We start from the raw sequence: 26,925 nt of genomic DNA, 5'->3' as shown, positions 1-26,925 counted from the left end.
TTAATATCTACAATTGGAATAAGAGAGAGATTCTTCTGTGGGACAATATTGGATGTAATTTTTTATTCAACGTCCAAGAGACAGCGGAAGAAATTTATTCGAAGGTCACAATTGCTCATATCAATGACGAAACGGCGACACTGATTGAAAGATTGAACACTAATCCGACGTAAATATATCCGTGTGAAAAGGGTAGATATTATTGGACACTTAAATACGCCGATGTAATCTGCAATTAAGATTTTATTCGGTTATAAACAGTTTGATATTTAATCAGAATAAATAGCTTATATTCATATTTATCTAGAGGAATTTACATGATTTCTATGCTCAGATTTAATTTTTTTAAATAACACGCGTAAATTTTCCATGTTTTTTTTCTGCCGCGTAAAATATCCTCCTTGAACTATAGAAGGGGTGAAGTAAATAGAGGGCGTGAACAAACAAATTGGAAATCCGAAAATTATTACAGCCAAAACTGGCAGCGCACTAATATTTAGACGACGGATATTTATATGTATATAAATTAACCCCGCTAAATCAACAAGGATCGAAACAATCAATTCTAATCCGTGGCAATAAAAATTCACGCAGAAAAAAAAATACCCGCATGAAACTTACCGGCCACCGCCACTCCATGTAGACAATTTCAGCGAAAATACTTTTACTAATTTGAAAATACGGCACTTTATTGATTCTTAGAACAGTATACATATTTGCAATGAAATGAATTCTAATATATATATGCACAGCCGCATGCTTTTCCTCACAACAATGCCCTCAGAAGTCGATAGCCGTACGTTGCTAGGAGTGCGTTAATATGCCTTTAATCCTAGTAAAAGGTACTCGTAGCAACAGTGCATACGCATAAAAACGCCAGTTTTTTGAGGAAACAGTTTTCAATATGGGTAATACCATACGTAAGTAACAAAACAACTTCTAAACTTTATTATATCGTGTAATACGCCCTTAAGAATATATATTTTTCCCATATTTTGTTCAAATACATCCCACAGAGATAGCTGCTTAGCAACCAGGATCTGGTTCTCTCAAAAATAATTTTATGTCCAGGAAACTCGCATTTTCCTTGGTTTTCGGGTAAATTTACTCAAGGAAGAGATTGCTAGAGCCCCGTATGAAGGTGTTATTTCCCAGCCTCAATTTTCCTGGCGGAAATTTATCGTAGTCATGAATTATTTAATCGATTTCCTTTCCGGTAAGTCTCCAGCAATTCCGTTGCATTGTATTACTCCTTCAAAGTCAAAAACCGGACATGAAGATCATATTTATCATGAATCGAACATGTAATCGATGCATATAATGATTTTTTGTGGCGTTTGCTGGGAATTTTTTCTCCGGTCGATGAGATATCTAGATAAACACATTCATTTGCAAACATCTTCCCAATAATTTCTATGTGAAGGCATATTAATGAACGACTTGCTAGAATAACGGATACAAATAGTTTTTAAAACTCACACTGACAATAAGCCATATTAGCCCCTCTTTAGGAAAACACTGAAGTAGTACTCTAGTAGTAGTATTTTAGAGCTATGGAATTTTTGTAAGTTAGTACGGAGTCGTAACTGGATTGATTCCCAAGTGAAGTAGATGGGTCCTTGGCATTGCAAGGGTGCAATAGAGCCTTGATAACCTCACTAGGTGTTACACATATAAGACACTTAGGGTCCCTAATGCCCAACTGTTCACTTAGATTCCCCATGAGGAACCCAGGTGAATGCTTCTTCTCCAATTCTTCTAATTATACAATCAAATTAAACGATCTTTCTCTATCCTGCATAGTCTACAAGTGTCATTAACTAATCCATTTCGATAGCAAAATCTATGGGGTGGGAATGAAATGGGCCCAAATTTATTTGTGATCAAGAAGGATTCCTCTCTATAATAGGCAGATGCCTAGGACGCAAAGACGTGGAGGAATTGGCCGCCGAGGGCCCTATCCCGGAGGAGTTGGAGACTCTGGGGGCTGACGTGGAATTACAGCCAACAGCAGAGATGCCGATAGACACAGCTCCATCACCCCCGGAGGCGGGCCGACCATCAACGCCCGCCTCTCCTCCTCCGGGAGAAGAAGGCCTAGTAGAAGAGCTCGACGTTGAACGACAGGGCCCTGCCAGGGAGCTGGCAGAGGTGGAAGAGTTTCCAGGGCCCGACCTCCACCGTCCGTCAGTAGAAGAATTTATGCAACAGTATAACAACATAATTCTGGATATAGCGTCTCTTACAAACGAAATTGACTGGATGGTGGGGGTCATAGAGAGACGGATTGAAGATCTTGTCCGCCAGGCCCTGGGACAGAGAGCGTCGCGGAACCATCCCGATGGGGACGGGAGGTTTTACCGCCATCAAGACCACCTGTGACCCGCGGCGAGGCCCAAAGTCCCACCTCAAGAGGTAAGTGAATGTATCATATGTTTGTATGCCTAGAAGTATTGGTGTGGACGTAAGCTAGAGAGATTTCCACCTCATGCAAATGCCAAAAGGATTGAAATGGTAGACTCCCAGATGTTTTGATTCCTCTCAATGTAAAGGAGTGCCTCCCCCTGCAATCTGGATCCATTCCTGCCACCATTCAAACATGAGTGATATTCTGCCTCTGAACTTGCCTAATAGGATGTGAGAATCACGGATCATTGGACTGCTTTCCTTTTTCTATAGCTGGGAAGATTGCTCATTAACTGATTCTGGAAGTAACATTCATTTGGATGCACTTTATTTCCATTGAAAATTCAATTTCCAAGGCACTTATCACTTTTAAACAAGGAGAAGTAACAGGATTTTAATCAAATTAATTCATAATTAATTAAATTACATTTCTATTGCCACACTGATATTGAAGCTGAGGTTAACGACACTGTACATAGTTTCAGGCTGCTGCAAAGCTCCTTCAAGCACTCAGAGTAGTCTGTGCAAACTCACATTTGAATATAATTAGTTATGAATCAATGATGATAGCAATAGTATCAGCTACGAGACTACGTGCTCGTTTCCAGACTTTGCTCACATCCCATATACTTTGACTCCAATTTTGCTAGTTCCGTCACATCCTTGACCTTGGGTGCAATTAGCCTTGTATGCCAGCTATCCAAGTTTTACTGGTCTGGCCCTGATAGGAAAATTGGATGTGTGGTTTTCAACAAATTATTGAAAACAATAGTACCTTGCTGTGGGATAATCTATTCCCATGGTGGTATTGATATTGGCAAACACTGACCCCTATGTAATTATCACTTATGTCTCCCATAGTACATTTCTGAATACTAGAATTCTCCCCTATGAACACCATTATTCTAAAAAATGTAAAGTTCTCTTGGAAAAACTTGTAATAATCTTGGATAATAGTGGTTATTACATTAAAAACACACAACGTTAGGTCTAGAATAACATTTTTTCTGTTATCTTAAGATGTCACACAGTTCTAATTTCCATCAATAAATGAGGTTTATCTACAATTATATGCCTTCACAATTTCAGGGCCATAACATCAAGGACAACTCCCTGGCATGTCGGCGGCCAACCACCCAGAGGTATATGACATTTTCAAGGTTTTCCATTGGAATTGCTGTACCTTAATTCCTAGAATAAGTATTGATCCCTCACTCTTAGATCGTAACAAGATTGAAATACTTTCTACCATTCTAATCATTCCACCGCAATTCAATTGAGAATTAAACTCAATACTCAATTGAGCATCCCCTATTCCAGTGGCGCAGCGTGGGGGATAAAACCCCTCCAGAGCTCAGAGAAATTTTTAAGTTTAATCCATTTTACTTAATGGATTTGTATTACTTATAGAATAGTATTAGGATTAATCACATATCCCTCAGAAAACCGTAATGGTCGCCATTTTACACCATTAATCTTAAGGCGGTTATGCAATACCCCCACACCCCAAAGTATTATAGTTGCGCCTAAACCCACCCCCCAGCCTTTGTCCTTAGCTGCGCCCCTGCCCTATTCCTCCTATAAAAGGTAAGAAGGGATTTTATAAATCTAGCTAACCATCTTCTACATATATTTAGAAGTGGATGTCTATTTGTCTGTCTACTATGCGCATTACCATGGCTGCACAGATTGCTACCCAAGTTAGTACACAAGTACTTCTCATCCTACCAAAACGCCTTAGTTCCTCTTCTTGTTGTATCCCACCTGTCCTTTTTCTTGTTGTTTTTGCATTAGCTTGTTTTATGTCACATGTACGACATCATGCAATTTCTGTGGCTGGACATCCTGCCGCGTAGGCACACCTCTTGACACGCCCTAAGTGAAAACATGACAAAAAGGATACTATAATAAACCCATTTAAATGCACTCGGCGCAAACCTTTTAGCTGAGTTATGCGTTCACAAGACATTTTTTGCCTACTCATGTACGTAAATGCATTACAATCAACATTGTGGAGTGGGATAAAAGCAGATCCCATAAGGGGAGGGTCGGGCTTAATTACGGTGCAGTGGCCCTAAGGTCTCCCTAAGTTGGGTCTCTGGCAGGGCCAGAATGCATACGACCACAGCTATCTCACCAGTCACCTTCCTTCCCCCATGTCAGCTATAGCCAGCATCAGGTCGTTTGCGTATGAAAATGCTCGTCGATTCAACCCGACGTTTGGCATCAAAAGAAATAGGGATGGGTGAACACAAGGAAACTAGCGAACACAACTATAAAGCCTGTAGATCCAGACTTTGAGACTTTGAGGCTTGTATGCTTTATAATCTGCAAACACCCTAAAATCCATCAAATCCCCAAAATTGGAGCACTCAAATATTGTAATGCGGAATTGATTGGATTCGGAAAAGAACAAGAATGCTTGTGGATAGCACTCTTATCTTTGTTACGGTCAAAATATAAATGACTTGTACATCAATACCAGGGCCCGCTCAAGGGAAAACGCAGAGCAAACTGCTGTTGTGTTGCCCTACTAAGGGGGGTTTGGTATGGAATACCACTCAATTATGTATACCAATTAAGTGGTCCAGGGAAAGGGGTACAGCTAGGAATTAAGGACAGGGGAATTTTACAGGGGACAATCAATGCTGTGGGATCTGGATGGTATGGAATGCCTGCCATTGTAAGCCGGTGGTGCTGGGACCTCCCCCAGAAAATTTTAAGATATGTAAATGGTTCAAAATGGTGAGGTTTACAGCTTTCTCAGGGATATTCTATCGATCCTTACACTTTTCCATAATTAATATCAATGCAATTAAGTAAGTAAAATGAAATGAATTAAAAAATTTCTCTGTATTCGGGGCGGAAGGGGTCTATCCTCCAAAGCCTGACCCCTCCCTGAGCCACTGTGTAGCATCACCTCTTTTGTGTATAATGCAGTGTACATTTTTTGTTAAAAAGAATACCAGAGAGCATTTTCGGAGGTAATAAGAACATTTTAATCCAAATAGTTTAATAGACTTATATTTTTCAAGAACCAACATAATATGAGTGACAGTGATATATTTTTATTATATACATGGATAATAGCCATGAAACTTTATGAGTTTTTTTTCACAAAGTCTACCTTTTCTTCCGCAAAAATAAAAATAAATTTACACCATGAGATAGAATAAAAAATAAAAAATTTTAAAATTGGAAAACAATTTAATTTTGCTGTTGGGGCATTTGGTTGCCCCCTAGCTACGCCACCCTGGGTAGTTGCCTGGGAAGCCCAGGGTGACGTAGGTCCTGGTAAATGCCACTGTTTAATCTTGTCACTAAAATCTAGGAGAGCAAGTTACATGCAACCATTCCCTGTGAGCGTAATAAAACATACTAGTATATTAGCATATTAGTGCATTGAAGTTTTTGAAGTGAACTTTATTTAAATATTTCCCTGAGATTTTAATACCTCATCTTTAGATACATATATTTGTAAAACCCGTAATGTGACATTCAAAAAGACATTCCAGCCCTCATACTAAGACATCTTTTAGGGATAAGAAATGAATAGTTTGTAGTTCAAGATGATTGTGAGTTTTGAAATCTGACCCAAATAAGGTGCTCATAATAAAAAATATCTGCATAGAGTTCCCATCAAGAGTAATTGTGAATGGTCTAGTTGGATAATACATGAGGGGAGCCAAAAATAACGGGAATTGCGCAGTAACTTTTTCATTAATCAATATTTTCTCTATAAATTTTTATCACCTTCCAAGTAATCCTCATTGACTGCAACACATTCATTCATCTAATCGTTACTTCGAAACTTCAAAACAATTTTTTAATTCATTAAAATCAATGTTCTTTCGGCCTTTCACCGATTTTTGTTTTACTTCACCTACCGTCCCAAAACCTTTTCCGTTAATATCCCTTTTCAGTCTAGGAAGTAGAGAGAGTAACAGGTGGCAATATCTGGTGAAAAGTGGGGGTGAACGATTGGCGTGATGCCTTTTTTTGTCAAAAACCACTTCATGGACATCGCGGTGTGGGCGGGTACGTTGTCATGGTGGAAGAACCAATCACCTGTGTGCCAAAGATCAGCCCTTTTTTTCCGGATAGTTTCCCTTAACCTCTGCAAAATACCTATAAAGTTCTTCTATGGTTCGGCAACGATCTTTTTGAATGAGGGAGTGGATTTTTGCAACATTGCCGTCCGTTCTTGATGTTGACGGGTGCCCTTAATGAGGATGGTCATCAATCGACATCTGTCCATTGTTGAGATGCGAAAACCAGTCGTAGACACGTGCTTTACTTAGATTACTATTCCCAAAAGCAGTTTTAAGCATCACTAGAGTTTCTGCAGGAGTTTTCCCCTACAAAAAAAAATAAATAAAATAAACTTCACTGCCGCATGTCCACCCCGCCAGTCAGCCATCACACCTTTTCGCTCTATCGGAAAAAGTTGATTAACCAAAAAAATCCCAAAGACAAACAGATGCACTCAGAGGCGACCAGGATTCTCACACTGACTCAGAAAATATCACTGCTTGGAACCCTTTACGGGAAAAGCAGATCCCTCTCTCAACCGTTAGGTCCCCTCTCGTAATGTAGACATGTACTAATATGAGAAACACTAACAGGGATATTCATGCTGTTTTGTTTAACTTGATTTGAATGCAGAAAAAATAACTCCAAATATTGGTATTAACATAGTATAGTTTTTATGTGCTTTCAAATAACACTGATAATATCTGCAGGGAAATTATTGATTGCAAAGAGTCATTTCTTCAGAAAGCGGCCTCTCTGTAGCACTGCCTGTATTTCACGCCGTGAACGGTGCACTGCTGGGCCACATTGAAATGGGTGTCGTGGTGACCAAGGCGACCGTTAACGGTGCCATCCCGTCAACTGAGCGATTCGATTCATTGAAAGACATCCATACACACGGATAGTTATTTGAAGGCACAAAGTGCTAGCATTTGGGGAAGGGAAGGTAGGAACAGAAAGGACAGGAGGAGAGGGGTTCTCCTTGTAAGCGGTCGGATATTCGGATCTCCACTGAGCTTCAATGCAAAAAGAAAGCATTTTGACATTGGCCAAATCTAACATCTATTTCTTCGGGTGAGAAAGCCTCATTCTACATGTTTTAGGATTGATAAATGGGAAATAATTTTTCCCGTTTCTATGAATCCAATTATTTTGAGTTACATGTACTTATTTCACTGCCTTTCCTGGCCGACTGACAACAGCTGTAATCAAAACTAAGCGATTTTGTTGTATCTAGCTGCATGTCCTACCTTCCCTCAACACCTGGGTGAGGGGTATCGAAAGAGAACCCACGACATGAAATATTTTGGCCAATTTGTAAGTTATACAGTACTACGGTAATACCGTAATTACCCAGCACTCAGTTTGAAAACACCATTATGAGAGGTTGTGTTTTGCGGTTGGACTGTTATTTATCGTGGTTCCAGCTTTAAATATCGAACGATGGAAACGAATTCCAAAATCTAGTGCTACTGCTCATACCAGGGTAAGTGAATTCAACTCAGAAGGATTTTTTGTGAAAGACAGAGCACATTTTACTGTGCTAAGTTTGCAATTAAAGAATTTGAACACACAGTCACTCAGTCAAAGAAAGCGAAGGAGGAACTTGTCGCTACTGCTGAAGCATTTTTAAAGGCTTTATTTAGTGTAGAGAAACTTGACAATCCAAACATTCTGGAATGGCTCTCCAAGTATAGACATATATTAGGGAGTGGGGATTTGCCATTAGCTGATCGTATATGCCAATACTACATACTTACCATTTCCTTCATTTAGTTTTATCAGAAATTTTGTACAATCGAAATTGTGTTAAATGTTATGTAAAATGCTTAATAAAAGTATTAGTATTCATGAAACGTGTACCATAAAATAAATGGCTAAAAATGTGGAAAAATGGTAGCATTATAAAACACCGCCAAGATTTTCTATAACATAAAAATCACATGGTTTAAAAATGAATTTTAGCAAAAAATAAAACGTCTTCCACGGACCTCTATTTATAGGCCATTTGGCATAAGCAATTTTTCATGCTATTTATAAAAAATTCCCGGAGCAATAATATAAGTTATAATGAGGGTAGATCATCCATAGTTCAATTAAAGCTGATTTCTAAATAATGTTGTGATTGTTTTTGTTTGAATATGGCTGGTAATCTCCCAACTATCGTATTACTGTATTCATTTGTTTTTTTGTTCTTCACCGGAAGTTTGTTCTTTTAATAAATTGCAGTTTCGCCATGTTATTCAACACGTGTGGTCGTGTTCATTTACCACTCCTCCTGAATCTAAAACCATCGTCCCCCCAGTAACTATTTACAACAGGTTATGGGCCCAGCGCACTTTCCACTGCGCTGCTGAATTCAGATTTCTTTATTTTTGTGGTAAACCGTGTGGTAGCAAAGATGCAAGAATCTCAGGTCACTTCGCAGGCGTATGGTTTCGAAAAACTCGTTGGGCGGGAAAACTATTATGACTGGTCGTTCGCGATGACGAACTATTTACGTCGTAATGGATTGTGGAGTTGTGTCCAGGGAAGTGATAATGGCGAAGGTAAAGAACGTAGGGACGAGAAAGCTTTAGCAGACATTTGCCTTATGGTGCAGCCTGTGGTATATCCCCATGTAAGGCCAGCTAAAACGGCAAAGGATGCCTGGAATGCTTTATCCAAGGCATATGAGGATAAAGGCAAGTGGCGGTATGTATCCCTGCTTCGTTCTATGTGCCAAATGAGGCTCGAAAAGTTTGAAACCATGGACACTTATATCAGCGAGGTGATAATGTTGGCACACAAGCTCGAGGGTATCGGTGAGCCGATGGCGGAAAACTTTGTTGCAGCAATGTTGCTTCAGGGGCTGCCAAATTCGTATGACAATCTTGTCATGGCCATCACGAGTGGGGAGAATGTCTTAAATTTGGATCGTGTGAAGACGATTTTGCTAGACGAAAGCTACCGGAAGAGCGTGAGTGCCGGTCAAAATGCGAGTGTTCCCGAAACCACTGCCCTGTATTCCAAGGGCAAGAAGTACAACTCTTCGACCATGGCTGGGAGTTCATCAGTTGTGAAGGCGTGGAAGTGCTGGAACTGTGGTGAAAAGGGGCATCTTAAAACACAATGCCCGCAGTCGCAGAAGAAGAGGGATCCGAACGAGAACAGAGCCGAGGTTAAGGGAGAGAAGAAAGGAGAAAATAGGAAACCGCTGAGAAGTCTTCTGTGTGCCCTGTCGGCTGCATCGTGTGACTCAGATTGGTTTGTAGATTCCGGAGCATCCGTGCATATGTCACCCCATGAAGACCGTATGCATGATTATTGTCGTGACGTTGACAGTCATATTGAGATTACTGTCGGAAATAACGGTAAGCTTAAAAGCAGAGGTGTTGGATCTGTGAACCTAAATGTAAGTGATCACATTTGTGAACTTAAACATGTTGTGCATGTTCCTGGATTGAAAGAAAATTTGATTTCTGTAAGTCAAGTTGCCGACAAAGGGATCACTGTTGTTTATGATAAAAAGGGTTGTAAAATGTATGATGATGACTTTGTCTGTAATGGTACAGAACTAGCTACTGCAAGTAGAACGAGTAATGGGTTATACCGTTTGGATGTTAAATCAAAGCGGGCATTTGTGTGCAATATTAATGATTATGAATTGTGGCATCAAAGAATGGGTCATTTGGGTATGCAAAATATGATATTGTTGCGGGATAAATTAAGTGATTGCATTGATTTCAAGTATGAACCTGCTGATGATTGTAATGCTTGTGTTCTTGGAAAACAGCACAGAAATCCTTTTCCTAAGGAAGGAGGTACTAGGGCAGATGAGGTACTAGGTCTTGTTCACTCTGATCTGTGTGATTTTGGTTCTAATGTAAAGTCATGGAGTGGGTCAAGGTACATTCTTACTTTGATAGATGATTTCTCTCGCAGAACGACTGTTTATTTCTTAAAGAGCAAGTCTGAAACCAAGCAGAGAGTGATTGATTTTGTAAATATGGCTGAAAATGTAACTGGTAAAAGGTTGAAAATTTTCAGGTCTGATAATGGAACTGAGTTCTTGAGTGATGAGTTACAGAATTTCTTTAAAAGCAGAGGAATCACACATCAGAGAACTGTAAGGTATACTCCACAGCAAAATGGTGTAGCAGAGAGACTGAATCGCACCATTCTGGAGAAAGTGCGATGCATGCTCTTTCACGCAGGAAGTCCTAAGGAGATGTGGGCAGAAGCAGCTAACACTGCTGTGTACTTATTAAACAGAAGCCCCCACAGGAGTGTCCCTGACAATGTCCCTGAGGTCCTGTGGTCAGGTAAGAAAGTCAGCTATGATCAGCTCAGGGTGTTTGGTTCTGATGCATATGCTCTAATCCCTGAGGAAATAAGGGGGGATAAACTAAATCCTAGGAGCAAGAAAATGGTCTTTGTGGGTTACTCTTCAGCTTCCAAGGGGTATCGTTTGCTTAATCCTGAAAACCCGAGAGAAATTCTTGTTGCTCGTGATGTTAAATTCATTGAAAATAGTTTCACTGCAATTAAGGCTATTGGTAAAGGGAAGAAGGGTTCTTTCAGTATGCCTGTGCCTGTAAACTTAGATGATGATTTGCCATTTACTTCAGTGTGTAATGTCAGTGATGATGTTCATTGTCAGAGTGAAACAAATGCCAATGTCAATCACATTCATGGAGCAGAGAATGATATTGAAAATCTGTCTTTTGCGGAAGCAAATGAGGTGCAAATAAATCCTGGAAATAATGTCGATGAAGGTGAAAGGAGGTATCCTATGAGGGAAAGGCAAAGGAAGGAATTTCCTGGTTTTGAGTTATATTTAGCATGTGATGAAAAGGTAGAACCTACATCAGTTACCGAGGCATTAAATGGTACTGATAAAATTCATTGGAAAGAAGCTATGGAAAGAGAGATCAGTTCTTTTCAGGAAAACGATGTGTGGGATCTTGTAGACAGACCTAAGGGTGGAAATATAGTGCAATGCAAATGGGTTTTTAAATTGAAGCGGAATGGGGAGGGAGAAGTGGACAAGTATAAGGCTCGCCTGGTAGCTAAGGGTTTCTCTCAGCGTTATGGTATTGATTATCTTGACACTTTTGCTCCTGTGGTGAGACATGATACCTTACGATTGTGTTTTTCAATTGCTGTTGCTCATGGTTTGCATGTACATCACTTGGATGTTTCCACAGCCTTTTTGAATGGTTCACTAAGTGAAGACATTTTCATGTACCAACCGGAAGGTTTTGTTTCAGATGCAAGTAAAGTGTATAAGTTAAAGAAGGCCATTTATGGCCTGAAACAGGCTTCGCGTTCCTGGTATGAGAGAATGGATGAAGTCGTATTAAGTGTTGGTTTTAAGAAATCTCAACATGAGCCTTGTGTTTATTTTTGGAGAGATGGTGCATCCATGGTTATAATATGTGTTTATGTTGATGACTTTTTTGTATTCTTTAATGATGAAGTTCAAGCTGAGAAACTGAAACAAAAGCTCCACTCTTGTTTTAAGGTAAAAGACTTAGGATCAGTCGTGGATTGCCTGGGAATGAGGGTAGAAATGGGTAATGGTAAAGTAAAGTTGAACCAAAAACAGGTAATTTTGAACTTGCTGAGTAAGGTGGGGATGGCAGAATGTAAATCTGTGTCAACCCCTATGGTTCCTGGCACTCGACTGACCAAGGGTGAATCGATAACGTGTGATAGTGTACCTTACCAACAAGTGATTGGAAGTTTACTGTATTTATCAGTGTGTACCAGGCCTGATATATCCTATGCTACCAATTACCTCAGCCAGTTCAACAACTGCTATGGAAATGAACACTGGCAGTGTGTGAAAAGAGTGTTAAGGTATTTAAAAGGAACAATTGATGCAGGAATAGAATTCCGAAGGACTGAGAATAATCCGGATGTTTGTGGTTTTGTTGATGCGTCATTTGCTAATGACGTCAACAGAAAATCAGTGACTGGGTATGTTTTTGTGTCTGCTGGTGGACCAATCTGCTGGGAGAGTAAAAAAAAAACAAAGTGTAACTGCCTTGTCTTCAACCGAGGCAGAGTATATTGCCATTGACTCTGCAGGTAGGAAGGCCACTTACTTGAAGGGGTTACTCTCTGAGTTATGTGGTAGGAAGGGGCCAATTCTTTTATGGAATGATAACCAGAGTGCACTAAAATTAGCCTCTGACAATGGATTGCATGCTCGCACTCAGCATATAGAAGTGAAGTTTCATCACATCAGGGAACTTGTTAAGCATAAGAAGGTTGTCCTCAATTACATGGAATCTGAAAAAATGATTGCCGATGTGTTTACTAAGGCACTTAATGTGACTGCACACCGCAAGTGCATTATTCCTCTGGGTATGGTTAATTGTAAAAATGCAATGTAAAGTTGGTAGATTAAGGGAGAGTGTTGTGATTGTTTTTGTTTGAATATGGCTGGTAATCTCCCAACTATCGTATTACTGTATTCATTTGTTTTTTTGTTCTTCACCGGAAGTTTGTTCTTTTAATAAATTGCAGTTTCGCCATGTTATTCAACACGTGTGGTCGTGTTCATTTACCACTCCTCCTGAATCTAAAACCATCGTCCCCCCAGTAACTATTTACAACAAATAATATCATGTAAATTGATTTTCCAGCCATAACACGTGACTGGAACGAGTCCACTGCATAATTAGGGGAATGACCCCTGCCCCCAGCCTCTGGCAGATCGTCAAAATGGTATGAGATCTGTTTTTGTTATCATTTTTCTAGGTACACATTTTTTGTAAAACGGTCTCATTTCATGCAAAAAAACAAATACATACACTTTCAAAATCATACACTTTTATGGTAGACAAATTCCTTCAGAAACTGATTTATATGCTATGATTGCTTTTTTTTTACCAGAAAGAGTTTCTCGAAAGAGGTTTTTGTAACTTCCTATCATCATCATTAATATCATTTAAATTGTTTTTCAGCCATAACAGCTGACTATGCGTCGAACCGCAAAATTTGGGGACTAACACCTGCCCCTGGCCTCCAGCGGATCATCAAAATGGTATGGGATCTATTTTTGTTTTACTAGATACACATTTTTTATATATTAGCCTCACTAACAACCATACACAAATATATAAAAATTCAAAATCATACACTTCTGTGGTAGAAAAATTCCTCCAGAAACTGATTAATGCTATGATAGCTTTTGTTTACGAGAAAGAGTTTCTAGTTAGAGGTTTTGTAACTCTGAATAACTTAATGACCGCCATGCCCCCCTTCTTAGCTTACCCGCCATGGCCAGCTTTCTTCCTCTAATAACTCATTGTATATAGAAGGCCATGCTCTTCCAGTACCCTTTATTAGGGAATGGGAATTGATGGGACTTTTCAATTTTTAATATTTTTTAATATAGATTTTTGAATATGGATTCAAGATTTTTATTCAAATTGGTGAAAGATTCTTTTTGTATTTGAATTTCTTAAAATTGTGGATTTGACCAATCACCCATTTTTACCTTTTTTGAGATGATAGCAGATGTCGTATCACAACAATGTCATAGATTGTAGGGCAGTTTGTTAATGATTTTTTTCTTTCTGTACTGAAATAAATTAATTGCAACCATGCCCCAGTGAGCGTTAGAAAATATATTAGTACACTCAAATTTTTAATGAGAACTTAATTTAAACAATAGCCAAGACAATACAATGTTTCATCTTTAAATATATGTATGTTTGTAAAACCTGTGATTTAACATTAAAAAGACATTTCAGCCAAGATATGTACTAAGAAACTTTTGGGACAAGTAATGAATGATTTTGAATTTCGAGATGATAATGAATTTTGAAATCTGAACAAAAAAAAGATACTCGTATTAAAATATTTCTGCATACCTTGAGAACCTATCAAAAGTAATTGTACATGGTCTAGTTGGATAATAGTGTAAATATGTACTAAATATGCAGGGGCAGATCCAGGATTTCTCTCTGGGGGGCACGAGAAAAGGATTTTGATCTGGGGGGGCATTAGGCTGCCTCGTAATACAAAATGAATGCAATGATAATGGGACATTATTAAAAATCTTGTATATTTTTAAGGGTATAAGGGTGCACATGCCCCTGTGCCCCCCCCCCCCCTCTGAAATCCGCCAATGCTAATATGAGAAACACTAACAGGGAAATACATACATGCTGTTTTGCTTGGAGTAACATTTTATTTCTATGCAGTAAAAAAACCCAGATATTGTTATTAACAAAGTACATATATTTTTTATGTGCTTTAAAATAACACTGACCATATCTGCAAGGATATTCTTGATTGCATCACTTTTGATTTTAATTTATGTAAATTTGAAATAAAAAATGATGAAATTAATGGAATTGAATTGAAAACCAACGACACAAATGATTTCGCAAAAAAAATTTTTTCCTCAAGGTACTAATAAATTTCCAAGAGTAGGTACCTATTGTCTTTATTTAAGGGTCATTGGTGTTGTATTTTTAGCCCAGGAGGGTGATAGAGATTAAATGAGCAAGCTGGCACTGGATGGCTATGCATTTATTTGATAGTTCCTACCATACGAGAGATTTATTTGACATTACATATCACTTTCCCGTAATGGGGAATACCGGAAGTAACCACCAGTACCAACCTTGGGTCTTTCACCATTTCCCATCGACGGAAAGTCCTTAGATACCAACCCAAGGTTAGGTACTTTCTGCTACAATTGGCACTTGCAATTTATCATACTTATTAAAACAAATTCCAGGAGCAACAACATACATAATGATAAGGGTGGATCATTCAAATAACATTTTAACATGGTTCCTAATGAATATCATGTAAATTGATTTTCAGCCATAACACCTGAGTATGTGTGAATTTTGGGCAACGACAGCTGCCCCTAGCCTCCAGATGATCATCAAAATGGTATGAGATCTATTTTTGTTTTGATTTTTCTGAATATAAATTTTTTATGTATTAGTGTCATTTCATTCAAAAAACATTTCCTCAATGCACATGTTAATTTCCAAGAATACCTATCATCTTCATTTAACCCTTTTGCACTGGCGGCTAGAATAGGAAAATGTTTTCGTGCTACAAGTAGCATTAGAATATTTCAAACCTCTCTGTACGGAGCTCTGTTTAGGGGGTGGGTTGCCTGGGTATTTTTGTCCCTCTGTTTTGGCACCCAGCTCAACACCCAGCGATTAGCGTCCGTCCCTTACCCCACCCACTGGACCACACCCTCTATCCCTATCATAGCACGAATCCATGGTCAACTTACTGCGTTACCAGTGTTTTTTCAACCAAACACTGTATTTGATTTTCAATAATTTAATCTTCTAAAAGAATAACTAGTATTTTTTAAACATTGTGGAATTTTAAACGTGTTTCTTGTGTTAATAACAACAAAGTTAGTAAATATGTATAAGTTAATAATGCTATAAGTCCGTATGTCTGTTATTTTTAACGCTTAAATTTGGTTTACAAATTAGTTAACCTCTGATCAAAATGAAGGATTCATTTCAAAGTATTAAAAAAATTGTAGTATGCACATAATATGTCATTGGAAAAACTATTGACAACATAACATTTCGCAACAGATTCCTACAGAGAGGATGATCATAAATGAGTTTAAGGGTCCGGCTTATAGTTGCTAAGGAGTGGCCCTAAGGACTCGCTAAGCTGGGTCTCAGGCTGGGCCTGAATGCATCCAACAATTGCTACCTCAGTGGTTACTTACCTTCCCTCGCATCGGCCAGAGCCAATATATCCGGTCGTCTGCATTGAAAAATCTGTGATAGCTATACCTAACGTCAGATCTTCTGCATATGAAAATGCCTGTCGGCCACACACGACGTCTGGTGTGAAAGGGTTAAAGGCAGGCCCGTGCTGGGCGCCATCTTACGGCAGTGGACGGCCATGGGCAGAGGGTGCCAGGAGTATTCAGGGGGAGGACTGCAGGGGAGTCTGGGGGTGTGGAATACAATAATTAATTTTGAAATTTATATCCTCACCCTCTTGAGATTGAATTGAATCTTACGAGATTGAATCATATTAAATTAAATTATTATTTTTTTTACTGAAGTTGGTGTTATTTATGCTGTTGAATGGGGCATGATTCACATCAAGGGACTGGTCAATGTTGGTATTCTGACTGTAAAATTCGTCAATTTCGGAATAGGAGGGTGTCTTGGCGGCCCAACACAGGCCAGGTTAAGGGCCAATGGCATATACAATTTATCATACTATTATACATGCAAGGAGCATTAACATACATGATAATAAGGGTAGATCATATGTAAGCTGGCTCCTAATGAATATCATTTAAATTGTTTTTCAGCCATAACTGCTGACTATGCGTCTAAACGCGACATTCGGGGAATGACACCTGCCCCTGGCCTTCAACAGATCATCAAAATGGTATGGGATCTGTTTTTGTAATATTTTTCTGAATATACATTTTTTTTATATTAGCCTATCACTACCAACCATCAACAAACACGTACACATTCAAAATCATACACTTCTGTTATAGAAAAATATTCCTCCAGAAACTGATTTGTGCTATGATGGCTCTAATAATAGCATGCGTAATAATTGAGCAATAGGTAATATACGTAATAATAAGGTAGAAAATCCAATGTGCAATTCAAGGTGGATTCTAAATAATATCATGTAAATTGATTTTACAGCCATAACACCTGACTATGAGTTAAATTTGGGGAACTTTTGGGACAAGTAATGAATGATTTTTAATTTTGAGATGAAAATGTATTTTGAAATCTGAACAAAAAAAAGATACTCGTAATAAAAATTTCTACAATTGTACTTTGAATGCCCACTACTAATTATTGTGCATGGTATAGCTGGATAATAGTGTTAATCAGTGGCGTTACTAGGAATATGCTTTGGGGGCACGGGGGGAATGGGTGAGATGGCGTAGGGTGGCAACCCCCCTCCCTGGCAACTGGGAAAATTTTAAAAATCGTACATGCCTAGGAATACATTTAACATCATTTAGGCACTTAGGATTTAATTTTAAGTAGTTGCAGTTATTCCATGTCAATACTGGGTAATAGTTTTAAATATTTTCTTTTTAATTGCTCTGAGTCTTAGTGGTTTGAGTATGGGGAGGGGGATGAGGGGATGTATTCGTCCCGAAGCACCAGAGAAATAAAAATATTATTTAAAACCATTGTCTAGTTTGGACACATAACAAAATGCATCCGCACAAAGCTAAATTTAAATTGCCAAAATGACGTAAAATGCATTTTCAGGCATTTTATTTTATTTTTTAATTTACCTTAACTTCCTGTTTTCTGGGGGTTATCCCCCACTACCCAACCTAATCCCCCCTCTCAAAGCCCCCCAATTCCCCTAAAAGCATATTCCTAGTTATTCCACTTCTGAGTCTTATTAGGGTATCTATTCCCTCATAGTTGCACCACTGGTGTAAATACTAATATGAGAAATACTAACAGGGAAATACATGCTGTTTTGTTTGGAGTAACATCTAAATTGAACACAGTAAAAATAACCCAAAATTAGTTGATAACAAAGTATGTAAAGGTTTTTTGGCTTACCTTATGATCATACTGATAGTTTTGGCTGGGAATTTCATGATTATATTTACGTTATTTTCATTTTTGCGCAAAGTTGAAATAAAAAAGGATGAGTTGAAAACAACTACTGACATGATTTCATGCACAAAGGATTCCCTCAAGGCATGCGTTAATTGCCAAGAGTACGTATTAACTTCAGTTAAGGTCAATTTTGCATGAAATTTATCGCACTAATAATAAATAATATAAGGACAATAACATACATATTGAAAAGGATACAACATCCAAAATATATTTCAAGGTGGTTACTAATGAATATCATTTAAATTGTTTTTCACCCATAACAGCTGACGACGTGTCCCACCGCAACATTTGGGGAATGACACCTGCCCCAGGCCTCTAGCAGATCATCAAAATGGTATGAGATCCGTTTTTGCTATCATATTTCTACATATACGTATGTACATAAAATTCTAGATATAGAGAAGAAACCACTGCTACTTAGCCTGTTTTGTCAATTAATAGAGATGAATAGAGCATCCAAGGTTATATTGACCAAGTTTAAAGTTTATCTAAAGAATTTTATGATTTCATGATGAGTGGGAATGAACAACAAATGTAGAGAGTATGCAACCCGCGTGCCACCCAAATTGTCTGGCTGGGGTGCCTGGCGCTCACTCTCGGTGCGATATCTCGGAATCCAAAGGGTAGAAATGAAAGAAATTTGAGGTGATACTCTGCAAGTGTCTAATGAGTAAACACCCAAATGTCCGAAAAACACCCAAACTAGGTACACTACTTTGACACTAGGTAAATTATTGTTTAACTCTATTGGTGAATATTGTAATGATGATAAAAGTGGAGTGTATGAAATGATTTGTGTCGATTGTGAAACCAATTATATTGGCCAGAAAGGGAGGAGTTTTAAAACGAGAATGAGAGAACATAGACGATGTTTTTTGAATAACGATGACTCATCAGGTATTGCAAGACATTTGAATGACCAACACCAGTGGTGCAATTTTGATGCAAAAATTTTACATGTACATGACAAGGGGTGGAAACTGGATTTCTTAGAACAGATTGAAATAGTTAATTGCTCTGCTAATTTTAAATTATGTAACGACCATATGTTCCCATTCCACTCACCCCTACCTCCCACCAATCGCCCATTGACGTCATCATTAACCTTGGAATGAACACATCCCAATAACCCTCCCCCCTCCTGAAAAACTCTACCACCATAAAAAGGCTGTCATCCAAGGCTATGTACCTTGATAATGGCACGAGTTGTCGAAACCATGGTGGGTTTAAATAAAAGTGTGTGGAAACAGACAAGTGGTTTTACTAAGCTGAAAAATACCTAAATTTCAAAACTTTGAGTGCGATGCGGCATGTTTTCCTGGTATCCAATTGAAAATATAATTTTCATGATTTGTTTTCTCACCAAATGGGATAAAACTGGGGGGGGGGGGGGCATCCCAAAATAAATTCGAAAACTTTTAAAATAAGGACCACCCTAATGTGCATGAAAGCATCCAAGTGCAACCTGCTGTTGCATGACTGGTGAACACTCATCCCTTGCTGTACGCAATTGCGTTAACTCACAAGGGATTATGTAGATGTATATTTAAATTTTCCAAAATATGCTTCTTAGAAGGCAATGTTTTAGAATTTATATTAACCTTCCAATGATGTGTAACTAATCACGTACGTTAAATGTCCAATGGACCAAGCTCACCTGGTTACACTAGGAAGAGTTTAAATTTACCATAAACAAAGAAGCAATACCTATTTAAAAAAAAAATTTTTTTTCTTATGTCATTTTTTCAAACAAAGTTATGGAAGCTCACATAAGAGGAATTTTTTTTTGTGTTATAAACTGAAATAAAGAGTTTTTTGATTCTACTTGAAGCTATTTCACCAAGTGATGCCTCAAGCTATCCATTTCAAAGTCTCTATTATTCACGTTGGCTTACCAAAGTTTCCTGATTTGGGGTTTGAAACCATAGGTGGAATTCTTATTGGTGCTTTCTTTAACAAAAGGGAGAGATCAAGGGGCTGGAGACTTACGGAATTCATTCGCCTGTGTTGGAAATTCTCCATTGAATATTTCTGGCTTTCATCTCCTGGGTCAAGAAACGTACTGTTGGATATTTATGGCATCAGTATCAAAATGGTAAAAGGAATACATAATAAATGCAACTGAGAAATTTATGGAGTACATGGAAAGGCATACGATAGGGAAACTGCGGATTGCTGAAGAAATCATTAAGATAATTTAAGAGCAAAAGATGGATGGGTAGATGAGAAGAGACAGCAGAAGGTTTGAGTAGATTAATGATACATGGCACAGAAAAGAGGAAGCTGAAGCATATTTAGGGGAAGAGGCAATTTGGTGAAAGGGGAAGCTTGGAGAGGGAAGAAGAGGTAGGGGAATCATAAGCCAGTCTGTGTCACTATCTGGTATTAAAGGAGGACTGGCTATGCTGCGAATTAGGTTTAAGAAAGAAGCAATTATTTGTCAAAATAATAGAATGATGCAGAATAAGTGGAAAGAATACATTGATGAACTGTATGACACATGGAATAGACCAGCAAGGTTGATCCTAAAGGGAGAAAGTGCCAGGGGCAGTTTAGTGTGACTGGGGGCCCTCGGCTAGGGTCCACTATGGGGTAGATGGGGTATGGGCCCTCCTCCTGGAGGATTCAGGGGTCCCACTCCAGAAAATTTTAGGAAATTGTATGTCCATGCTATTCTGGCTCTTAAAAATAAGATGAACATTAATGAAAAATAGCAATTTCATAAGGAAAGTAGCTCTAGCAAAGTGAGAATTCCACTGCTTGTAAAAATTAAAACTTTATTGTGGTACTATCATCTACTATTAAGAATATTTTTTTCTTAAAGCTGCACTGAAATATAAAAGAAACCTATATAATAACCCTTCAAATACCCTTTTCCAAAAAGATGGAAAGGCATAGGATAAGGAAACTGTGGATTGCCGAAGAAATCATTAAGAATATTTAAGAGCAAAGGAAGGATGGGTAGATAAGAAAAGACAGGAGTAGGTTTGGGTAGATTAATGAGGAATTTATTGAGAAATTGTGTCATTATCTGGTATAGGAAATGTGTAGGAAATTCTCCATTGAATATTTCTGGCTTTCATCTCCTGGGTAAAGAAACATACTGTCGGATATTTATGGCATCAGTAGAAAATTGGTAAAAGGAATAATAAATACACACAACAAGGAAACAAAGAAAGTAGCACTAAAAGTGAAAATTCCACTGCTAATAAAAATTAAAACCTTACTATGGTTTTATTACCCAGACGGCACAGAATCCTCCGTATCTAATTCGTATGCATACTACCGCTCCGTCGCTTTTCGTCAATGGATACTATCTACATACGAATTAGATACGGAGGATTCTGTGCCGTCTGGGTATCTATTAAGAGTATAATTTCCTTTAAACTGCACTCAAATCTAAACTAAACCTCTAAAATAACCTTTTGATTAACCCTTTCAAAAAAGCGTCACGTTCTCTTTTATCTTCTGGCACCTTAATTTGTTTTTTATATAATTTTTGTCATTATTTTATAAATAAAGCATCTAATGAACACCTAGAATTTTGTAATTGCAAAAAAATCTTATGTTTAAGTAATCTGAGTTTTCTATAACGCCATTCATGTACGCTTCACAATAGACTCGAGCATTGTGATGGGCCCATTGGCTGTCACCGATCAGCCGACCCGGCCATACCACCCCTGGATAGTGTGGTGGATGAGGATGTTGGACCATGGAATGTAAACATAATGAAGCAAAGAAGTCTTTTGAGAAATGAGGATAAGCAAAGGGGTGAGTGTGAAAATTAAATAAAACGGACAAATTTCAAAATAAAAGTCCAAGGTTAAACTTTATTATATATAATGAAAATAATTTGTATAGAGTAATACGTATGATATAACCTTTGCTCACTTTCAAGGCTCTCCCTTCACTTTACTCTAAGATCATGGCGAGATCTTTTTGACAATCATTTGTTTTTTGATATGTATTTGTTGATATGTAATAAGAACTCCGGTTGAATTAACAACACGCTTTTATTTAGTAAGCGAATGATACACTAGTGCACAATACACGTCCGTACTCGACCATGGCTGCAATCCGAGAGGCTGTTGAAGTCCCCCAGTTCCTACCACGCCACGGAAGTGGCGCCACGGTCACAAACAACTGACACACAATATTAGCAGACAGCAGAACATACATAACAACTCTCCCCCCCCCTATTTTTACAATACAATAGCATAAAATGTACACACATTAAACAAAGCAGAGACACAACATCTGATAGTAATCACATCTCAAAAACAAAGTCTTTTAGGTCAAAGTCATCTAGGTGAGTACAAAGTCATCTAGGTGAGATGGAGGTTTGACTGTCCGCCGAGGCCGAGATGAATTTGGCTTTGTAGCTGGTCTTGCTCCAGGGTTATCACAGGGTGGAGACCCTTCGGGCGGAGGATTTTGTATGGCCACCCACTCATCAGGCCAACCCAGCCAGGTGGTGTTTTCAGGCGAATGAGGATAGTCCTCAGTTGCAGCTTGAACCTTGGGAAAATCAGAACAAGGATTAGTATTTACAATAATATTGGGATTTTTATTACCAACCCATCTGCGACGGAGTTGGTTGACATTCCTGCGCTCAACATGACCAGAGTTTGATATAATTTTAAAATTATGAGGACCCTCAACTTCAGAAATTACACCCTCCAACCATGGCCCTCCCCGTCCATAATTCCTGTAAAAAACTGTGTCCCCAACAGTGAAGTAATTTGCAGACGCATCCCTTCTCCCCAGCAAGATGGAGTTCCTCTTTTGCTCATTCAAATTTACATGAGCTGGATGTAGGTTATCCAAAACAGTTTTCAACCTTCTCCCCATCAACAGCTCTGAGGGAGCTGACCCTGTGGAATTAGGAGTGGTTCTTAACGTGAGGAGGATGTTAGCTAATTCCTTTTCCCATTCATGGGCGGGCAATTTAAGCAGCAATCTTTTGACAGTCTGCACCATCCTTTCGGCCAACCCATTAGAGGCAGGGTTATAAGGGGGAGTTTTATAATGCGAAATGCCATTCTTATGAACAAAATCAGACATCTCCTCAGACCTGAAAGCAGGTCCATTATCCGTGACAATTTCATCTGGTAAGCCATGAGTGGCAAACCAGCTGCGCAAATTTGCTATTGTGGTTTTAGATGACAGGGAACCCCGAGTGGAAGCTACCTCCACCCATTTGGACATTGCATCCACAAGAATCAAGAACGTATGACCCACTATTGGGCCAGCAAAATCTACATGAACCCTAGACCATGGCTTTGTAGGTATGCTCCATGGAATGGTGGGTACCTTAGGGGGATTGTTTTGCACTGAAGAACATTGAGGGCAAGATTTAATTAAGGATTCAATGTCCTCATCGATCCCAGGCCACCATACATAACTCCTGGCCAGCCCTTTTGTGCGTACGATACCTTGGTGCACCTGGTGTAGCATGGCTAACACCTGAGAGCGATAAATCGGAGGGATTATCACTCTGTTGCCTCTTAACAGACAACCCTTCATCATCGACAAGGATCCAGGAGGACCCCTCAGGTACCGCTGCACCTCCGGAGAATTTTCAGAGAAATCCCATCCATGTAGGACTCCGCACAGGACCTTCGACACCACGGGATCCTTCCTCGTGGCTTCTGCGATGGCACCAGCTGACAGTGGGGAATGCTGTGCAGCAGATTCCTCAAGGAAAAGGACACCTGCTGGGTCAGGAGATAAATCCTCTCCTTCCTCCTCCAGGGGCAACCTGCTGAGAAAATCTGCATTCCCATTGTGGGAGCCAGGTCTATACAAGACATTGCAATCAAAATTTGCCAAGAAAAGACACCAGCGGAGCACTCGTGGGGACATAATATCTGGCAACTGCTTCCTTTGAGGGTTGAAAATTCCCACCACTGGCTTGCTGTCACTGTATACGGTGAATCTTCTACCCCATAGATACATATAAAATTTAGTCACACCAAATATAATAGCCAAAGCCTCTTTGTCCACTTGGGAATAGTTTCTCTCAGCGGGCTTTAATGTGCGAGAGCCAAAAGCAATGGGTCTCTCTGTGCCATCCGGCATAACGTGGCTTATCACTGCCCCAATACCATGGGGAGATGCATCCCCAGCAAGCACAATGGGGAGATCAGGGTTAAAATGAATTAGTGCCGCTTTTGTCACCACATCTTTTACATAAGATAAACACTTTTCATGCTCACTTCCCCACTCCCACTTAGCACCTTGCTTTAAAAGGTCATACAGTACATGAAACTGGGAAGCTTTATTTGGGAAAAATCGGTCATAGTAATTCACTAACCCCAAGTAAACTCGCAAGCTGTCAACATTTTCAGGTTTAGGTGCGGATAAAATAGCACTTACTTTCTTGTCCGTGGGATGTATTCCCTCCGCACTCAGTTGGTAGCCAACAAACTCAATTTTGGGAACCGCAAATAGGCACTTGTCCAACCGAAGATGTAATCCTGCATCACTCAGCTTGCGAAGCACTGCCCTCACTCTCTGCCATAGACCCGACTTAGTGGGAGCCTGAATGAGGATGTCATCCAGATAAACTAATGTCCCCTCCAATCCCACAAGGAGCGACTCCATAATCCATTGAAAAATTCCAGGGGCTGCACTGAGACCCTGACTAAGCCTGGTCACCTGAAAAAGACCCTTGTGGGTGTTTAGCGTCAATACCTTGGCAGTCTCAGCATCGACTGGCAGTTGTAGGAAGGCAAGGGACATGTCCAGCCTGGCAAAGTATTTCCCTCCCGCTAATTTCCCAAGCACTTCGTCAATTGTGGGAAGGGGGTAAACATCCCTCAAACAGTTTGGGTTAACAGTGGAGGAGTAATCCCCACATATGCGGATAGTCCCATCCCTTTTCTCCACATTTACTGTAGGTGTGGCCCACTCAGACACTTTGACAGGCACCAAAATACCTTCATGCACAAGCCGATCAATTTCCGAAGACACTCTGTTCAATAGGGCATAGGGAACTGGGCGAGCCTTACGGAACACTGGGGAGGCACCGTCCTTTAGATGAATGTGCGTTGGAGGGCCACTATATTTTCCCAACCCAGGGGCAACCACATGACTGAAATCTAATATTTCAGGGGGCAGGGGAACACTTGATGAGCACAAATGCACTCCATCCACACCAATGTTCAACGCGTGAAACCAGGAGCGACCCAGTAAGGAAGGCCCCGGGCCAGCAGCAACTAATAGAGTCAGTTCAGCCACAAAACCTCGAAATTCTGCTTTCACTTGGGTTTGTCCCAACACATTTAGTTTCTCATTCGACCACGTCGTTAAATTAATGGCACAGGGTTTCAATTTTAAAGAACTAAACTTTGATTGAAAAACTTGACTCCCGATAATGGTGTGGCCTGCACCACTATCCACCTCCATAAGCAAAGGCACTCCTTCAATGTTTACTGTTATTTGTATTGGAGGTGGTGCTCCCGAGGAAGGGGTGAAAAATAACAAAGAATTAAGTTTACCTCCGTGAATTTGGTCGTCTGAAACCAGGGGCGGCTCGATGATCGTATGGGCTGCGGCTGGGGTGGCACGGCGGTGCTCTCTGTTGGTGCCCTGGAACGGCTGCGGTGCTCCCTGGTTCTGGGCCCGGCGACGCTTGGCAAAGCACATCTTGGCCAGATGCCCAACCTTGTGGCAGTAGTGGCAGGTAGCATTCCTTGCAGGGCAGTCTCTGTGCGGCGTCTCGGCGCCACAGCGGTAACAGGTCGTACGCCCAACTTCATGCTGATGCCTGTTTGAGGGTTGATGGGTAGACCGTGGAGCCCGAGGGTTGTGGGATCTGTCTGTGCGGAAAACACTTGCATCTGGGGAATCTCTGTTATTAACCACTAACACGTTCTGATATTGCGCACGACTTGCACTTTGTTGCGCCTGTAGCTGCGACACGTGAACTTTAGCCTGTTCTGCAGCCATGGCTCTGTCTACAGCGATTTTAAGCGTGAGATCCTCGAAGTTCAAAGAGAATAACTGCTCTTTAAGCGAGAGGTTTTTCATACCTCTAAGGACTTGACGTAAGAGTGCTTGATCGAGGTCTGCGAATTTGCAATTGTCAGCCAATTGTCGCAAGTCGGCAACAAAGTCCTTGAACGGTTCACCCGGATTCTGCATTCTCAAATCAAACTTTTCCCGTTCCACCCACACACACGTAGTTGGTATGAAATGCCGCGATAACAGCGCGAGTATTTCTTCAAAGGATTTCGCAGACGGTTTCTCCGGGGCACAAAGTTTCTTAACGAAGGCATAAGTGTGAGAGCCTGTGCACGACAGGAAAACGGCTCTTTTTTGCGTGGACGACATGATTTGGTTGGCCTCAAAATAACATTGCAATTGTTCCTTAAAGTCCTCAAAATCTGAAGGATTGCCTGAAAATTGAGGAACCATACCCAGGTGCATGCCTCCCACGGCACCCAACGCCGGAGAACCATTTACCGAATCCTCCGACATCGTGGCCAGGAAATGATTTTAAACACACTTTAATAATTAATTCAAGTAAATCATGGAACTATCAGCCCGCACACACAAATATTTTTCACTTTAAACACTTAGGCGATTACTTCACGGTATACATAGTTCACACCACGTGGCCAAGAGTTCGTCAATACAAGGTTTAGCACAAACAGGCAATAAAATCACAACAATAATCACTGCTAAAACACTTTCTATACACAAATACGCAATAATATGAGCAATTTTGTTTAAAGTTCGTAGACAGACAGTCCGTGGTAAGAATTTATGAAACACGTGGTTAACTTATTAGCGCCAACATAAGATTTATCTCAAATGTATTTTCCAGCAGGAATATCGCCAAACAGGCAGTATA

At 39.8% G+C, this 26,925-nt stretch overlaps 1 protein-coding gene and 2 long non-coding RNA genes across 3 annotated transcripts; 2 read left to right on the top strand and 1 right to left on the bottom strand.

Moving 5' to 3' along the window:
• The first annotated feature begins 1,918 nt into the window (after positions 1-1,918).
• Positions 1,919-13,101, top strand: LOC124166127. The gene is made up of 3 exons (XR_006866406.1): positions 1,919-2,415; positions 3,496-3,548; positions 13,074-13,101. It is a non-coding gene; the product is annotated as an uncharacterized LOC124166127 (long non-coding RNA).
• Positions 13,102-15,287: 2,186 nt separating this feature from the next.
• Positions 15,288-18,406, top strand: LOC124165674. The gene is made up of 3 exons (XR_006866284.1): positions 15,288-15,342; positions 16,760-16,839; positions 18,329-18,406. It is a non-coding gene; the product is annotated as an uncharacterized LOC124165674 (long non-coding RNA).
• Positions 18,407-22,370: 3,964 nt separating this feature from the next.
• LOC124165028 (uncharacterized protein K02A2.6-like) lies at positions 22,371-26,549 on the bottom strand. The gene has a single exon (XM_046542266.1). It carries the CDS (start codon positions 26,547-26,549, stop codon positions 22,371-22,373), a length of 4,179 nt encoding a protein of 1,392 aa, XP_046398222.1.
• Between the last annotated feature and the right edge of the window lie 376 nt (positions 26,550-26,925).

This window comes from Ischnura elegans, chromosome 9 (genome assembly GCF_921293095.1).
Source record: "Ischnura elegans chromosome 9, ioIscEleg1.1, whole genome shotgun sequence".
Classification (NCBI taxonomy): domain Eukaryota; kingdom Metazoa; phylum Arthropoda; class Insecta; order Odonata; family Coenagrionidae; genus Ischnura; species Ischnura elegans.
Note: the sequence above shows the minus strand (reverse complement) of the source record. Positions and strands in the feature narration are given on the sequence as shown.